Source organism: Nansenia antarctica (genome assembly GCF_963989245.1).
Source record: "Nansenia antarctica genome assembly, chromosome: 12".
Classification (NCBI taxonomy): domain Eukaryota; kingdom Metazoa; phylum Chordata; class Actinopteri; order Argentiniformes; family Microstomatidae; genus Nansenia; species Nansenia antarctica.
The window spans coordinates 7666689-7672088 of record NC_137682.1 but is presented as its reverse complement, the minus strand read 5'-3'; the positions used below and the strand labels follow the sequence as shown (position 1 = coordinate 7672088).

General features: G+C 39.9%; 2 protein-coding genes across 2 annotated transcripts; both read left to right on the top strand.

Moving 5' to 3' along the window:
* Nucleotides 1–330: 330 nt before the first annotated feature.
* Nucleotides 331–1411, top strand: LOC308168818 (uncharacterized protein; the record flags this gene model as incomplete). Its single annotated transcript, XM_080543462.1, has 3 exons — nt 331–762; nt 1313–1347; nt 1394–1411. Exons 1-3 carry the CDS (start codon nt 474–476, stop codon nt 1409–1411), a joined length of 342 nt encoding a protein of 113 aa, XP_080399588.1. The 5' UTR covers nt 331–473.
* On the top strand, nt 1385–4310 carry LOC308168640 (uncharacterized protein). The gene is made up of 3 exons (XM_080543241.1): nt 1385–1437; nt 2762–2873; nt 3284–4310. The coding sequence occupies exons 1-3, from the start codon at nt 1411–1413 to the stop codon at nt 4273–4275; spliced, it is 1131 nt and encodes a 376-aa protein (XP_080399367.1). The 5' UTR covers nt 1385–1410; the 3' UTR covers nt 4276–4310.
* Nucleotides 4311–5400: the final 1090 nt, after the last annotated feature.

Sequence of the window (5400 nt, the reverse complement as noted above, 5' to 3'; positions counted from 1 at the left end):
AATTAAGAACAAAATTATTATTTACAATGCCGGCCTGCAATAAGGGGAAAGGGGAGGGGGATTTATTCTGGGGCAATACCATTTCATCCGGGTAATTAAGGATATAAGAACAATTACAAACCCTTCTGGGAAAAAGTAGCATATTGTTTGTGGTTCATTTGATTCCTGCCATGTTTTAAAAAATGTTAAATAAAGTTGAACTCTTATTTTGAAATAAATCCTGACACACATCCTGACATGGGACCGGAAACAGGTGTGCGGAGTTCCGCTTTGGGAGCTCAGAGGAACCCAGATGCCCCCCCTCCTCCATTCCCAGGATCGTAACAGACAGTGGTGCACTCTTCTCCTCTCCACAACAAACTGCCCGGCATCCAAATCAAAGATTAATTTGACCAATGCACATTTGGTGATATCAGAGACTTTAACTTAAGCGATTCAACAGTGGAGCAATTCTGTCCCAGAATTGTCCCACCATGTCGACTTGTGCCCCCTTCCACACTCAGCTCGCCTCCATCATGGAGGTCTTGGTAAACGCGGCCGTGGCTGAGATCTCCGTGCTGGTGGACGAGGGGTACGCACTGTTACACCTGGAGATCTCCCGAGGTCAGAAGGAGATCTCTCGGAGTCAAATGGAGAACCATGTGCTGAAGGAGAGACTGCAGATCATGGAGATGGGGAACCAGACAGGTCCAGGATCAGGTCCAGTCCAGGCTTTCGAGGCGCACATCTCCAAGAACCACCTCACTGTCAATGTCAACACAGGTAAGCTTACACGCTTACATTTAACGTTTTACATAATCTGATCCATTAGGTGTTTATTAATGCCTGTGTGGTGTTATTTTTAAAAAGTTGAAATTGTTGAGTTAGTAATTCATAAAATACAAAGGTTCCATCTCACAGAACATAATGGAATGTAAAAACTTTGACGCTCAATTATATCTCTGAACTGCCCTAAACGGAGATAGAACCTTATCATTCTAAACGGAGATAGAACCTTATCATTCTAAACGGAGATAGAACCTTCTCATTCTAAACGGAGATAGAACCTTCTCATTCTAAACGGAGATAGAACCTTATCATTCTAAACGGAGATAGAACCTTATCATTCTAAGCTCACGACCTGCTGAAAACTATGTTGACATAATCATTTTTTAGAGGGTCGAGGATTAAGTTTGTATCCTTCATTTTGTAGTATATTTTTCTGGTGTGGGGGTTAGGGGGGGGGGGGTCGGATCACCGCTATCATGTTGTGATAAAACTTTTTGATTGTGATTGATTGACAGTTTGACACCTGCTTATCCCCTTTTGTTAGAGAGTGACAGGTCATCCGTGGGTCAAGACCAAGATGTCATCAACTTGTGCAGCGATGGAGAGCATTCTCCATCATATAAAGAAGAGAGCGACCCTGTGATGGTGTCATCTATCAGCCTAAATGAGGTTCCATTCTTTTTCCTCCATTTTTTCCCACATGTATATTTGTGAAATGTATATTAGAAATTCAAATAGCCTAAGTGGCAGGTGGTTTTGAAAACTTATTTCATGAGGATTTACAGAGATGCCGCTAGCAATGGCCTTGATATGGGAATGGGTGCTTTTGAGGATTGTGTAACAGTGACTCCTTTACATTAAAGCTCCACATGACTAGATGTATCCTATATTTGAACATTGGGCTTATCAATTGACCAGTCTTGCAATCACCATCACATTGGATGCAGTAAGGACAGTCACAACACATCTACACTCGTGAGCTATACGGTCTCAAGCGCAAGAATAGATACAGTGATACATTCACTCTATATAAAGGGGATGATATAAAAGGAAATGATCAGCATCCAATATTTAATATGATAAAATAAGTATTAATAAAGAATGAATAAACAGTTGATCAATACTACAATCTTCCACATTATAGATTATACTAACAGACCACACAATTCATTTCATGGGGCTGTTAGAGCAAATTATCAATAAAAGCAGCCTGTTTCGTTTCAAGATGTATAAGAAAAGATATTTAATATTCTTCTGCAGAAGGAGGAAGTTTACAGGTTCGTCAGACGCATCTGAACGATTCAAAGTTCCTCGTAAAGTCCAGCTCATTCATTACGTCTCAGTATTTATGCCCTCAGGTAACAAGTCCGCCCTCGGTTGAGTTCTAAACCAATCATTAACAATGGGTGTGGTTTTGTACATTGAGGAAGATGATGGGGGATGAAGGTTAAGGGAGAATCGGCCCCCACTTTCTCCTAGAGGCACAAAGGTGAAAAAGGAACACAATAGCCACAAACTGGTTTAGTCTGGTCTTAGAGTACTGGGTCTGGGGAAACACAAAAGTCCAAAACTGTTCTAGATGGCTCAGTCCATCTAGGTAGAAAAGAGAGCAATCAGGTCTTTGTAATCATTTAAATGTGTCTGTTGTCTAGCCAATGTCAAGCTTCAAGTAGAGAAACTGGTTTCATTGTGTGGTTATAACAGGAAATCAGTTTCTATAGCTTTGCCCTAGATATCCAAAGTTTGAATCTTAAATGTAGAAAAAATGTCTTTTTACATATAATAATTTTCTCTCACAGGGCTCATTTTGTTTGCTGTCCTTTTTAGGTGCTTCTACCTGCCTCTGAGTCTAAATGTACTATATAATAACCTACTAATTATGACAAGTATAATACTTATTTCCCATGTGCAATTACATGATTACTTGTGTAGCACCTGTAGCTAGTTACCATTATTGAAAACGCTAACAAGGACTTATCGGTTTAATTTACAGCTTATGGAGAACGAGAGGGTTAGCCCTGAACTTATTCACATCAAAGAAGAAAGACTGGAAGATGAGTTTGACACCATAAACGCAAAGGGTGAAGTGACAATCTGTGGAGTGGGTAAGTGCAATGAGAGTCAATTCTTTCAGTAGAAGGTCCTTGCTAGTGTGATGCATTTGTAAATAATGCCAAATAATTCATTATGAAGATACTGACCCAAATGATGTTCCCAAAGTAAGACAATAAAAAAATGACAATCCACTTATTCTCCACTCTTAGGCTGATCTTGTTATAATGTTGTTGAAATTGGTAACACAACAGCTCACATGTGGTCACGAGTAGGGAAGAAGTGAGTAAGGAGGGGGAGAAAAGTCTTTTTTTCATTTTTTTTTTAAAGATTCATCATTCATTCAAGATCATTACCATGTAAGAAAACAGCTAAACCTGAGATCTTTAAGTTAGCTGTCATTTTTACACTCACAATGAAACTTGGTTTACGATCGTGTTCGATTGATTCTTGTCCTCTACAGAGCATCTTGTTGAATCTTGTTCCGATGAAGACAAAAGGGACACGAATGGGCACACTGAGACAGGACACAGGATTGAGGATTATGACCAGGACGTCAGAGCAGACCGAGACAGGAAGAGTACGATCCAGAGACCCCATCCTGTGACTCCATCTGAACATAATGTAAAGAAGCGGAGATACCCAAGCTATAACTCTATAATGAACAATCGTCCACCAAACAGTGATTCAGAGGGCTCAACATGCTCTTCTGCTGCTGAAGTTAGTCCCTCATATGTCACTGCTCACACAAAGCAACAGCAGATGTTTGTAACTGATGAAAGTGTTATGGACAGGTTCTTCAATTTTGAGTCTCGCGATGTGAAACAAGAAGCTGTAATGCTTGGTCCTGAATCCTGTGAGGAAGAATCTCAGTCTAACAGAGATGCATCAAAGGAAACTGTCCACAAGGAAAACAGCATCTCTAACAAGGGGAGTGATTACTTTGGGAACCTCGCTGAGAGGCGTCTCTTGAATAGTCATGTAAAGAGTGGGGGGAAAACAGCAGAGCCAAAACGGGCCCACCAATACATGTCGAATTTAGGACATAGAGGACAACATATAATTAGCAAGCGAGAAAAACGGTACATTTGTAGATTCTGCGGAAAGAGTTTCACTTGTCCGAAATATCTTCAGTCTCATCTGCGGGTTCACACAGGTGAGAAGCCGTTCAGTTGCTCTTATTGTGGCAAGAGGTTTGGCCAGGCTGGTTATCTTAAGAAACATCAGAACGTCCACACGGGGGAGAAACCGTTTGCTTGCCTACTGTGTGGAAAGCGGTTCGCAGACTCAAGTAATCTCATCAGACACAAAAGTGTTCACGCCGGAGAAAGACCATTCATCTGCATACCGTGTGGGGAAAGATTTGCTTCGAAACACAACCTCAGAATTCATCAAAAGAGAAACCATTCTGTTTGTTCAAGCCATGCAGATGTATTGTCACCAAGTATATCATAAATGCAATTAATCCTGAGTAGAACATAATGGAATAAGCGAGGATGTTTGCCTATACCTGTACAGTTTTGTTTGTATATTGAAGCAATAAAATAGCTGCTAGTTATCCATATTTTGTGGCTGTTTTTGTTTTGTTTTGTTTTTTATTTTATTTCTGAGGGCACAATACAATTCTGTCTGTCCTTTATCACGATTATGCTTTCTGTCCACTGGCTTGTAGAACTGCCCCACAACAAAATCACCCTACACTTTATAGGGAATGAATCCTCACAGTTTATTCTTAGATTGATTGGAGATGTGAGATCTAGATTGCAGGCACACATTGGTATTGTATTTAGGCCTACACAAGCCACAAACTATTGCTATTGATTGTTGTTAAGTAAATAACAAAGAGCCTTCCAATTGTTTGTTCAGTAACGTTACGCATGTTACGCATGTCATGTGTCAAACATAACCCAAAATTCCTCTGCGCGCTTTGCACTTTATTTTTATTTTTATGATTTATAGTTTTTATTATTTTCAATAAACAGACAATGAACAGACATACATCACAAGTAACAGTTGACGTTGGACGATAAATTAAAAAGACAAAAAATAGACACAACAAAACATAAGGGTGATGTACAGCAATGTAAATCTACAGCATTGTCTAACAATCATACTTATAGCAGTTTACTTTCACGTTTTACATTTGGGATATTGCTATTTATAAATAAATAAAAGTAAATAAAAAATAAAAATATTGCTATTTACATGAGCTGGAGTTGCCATAATTTCTCAATATATGAGTGATACTGCCCCCATTTCAAGCGATATTCCTCCACCTTATCTAGCAGCCTATATGATAATTGTTCTAGGGCTGCCAGCTGCCCAAGAGAAATGTGCCACAGAGACGGTGCTGGTGCTGATGAGGCCTTCCACTCTTTAACCAATAGTTTCCGTCCTAACATTAACGCAGTCTGGATCCAATTGGCGAGTGGTGGAGTCACCTCACCTAATGCTTTGGGGTCACCCAAAATAAAAAGACTGGGGGTGAACGGAATGTCAAGGCCAACAATTTTTTCCAGAAAACCATGTATGGCTAGCCAAAACTCCTGGGTTTTTGGACATCCCCAAAGCATATGCACT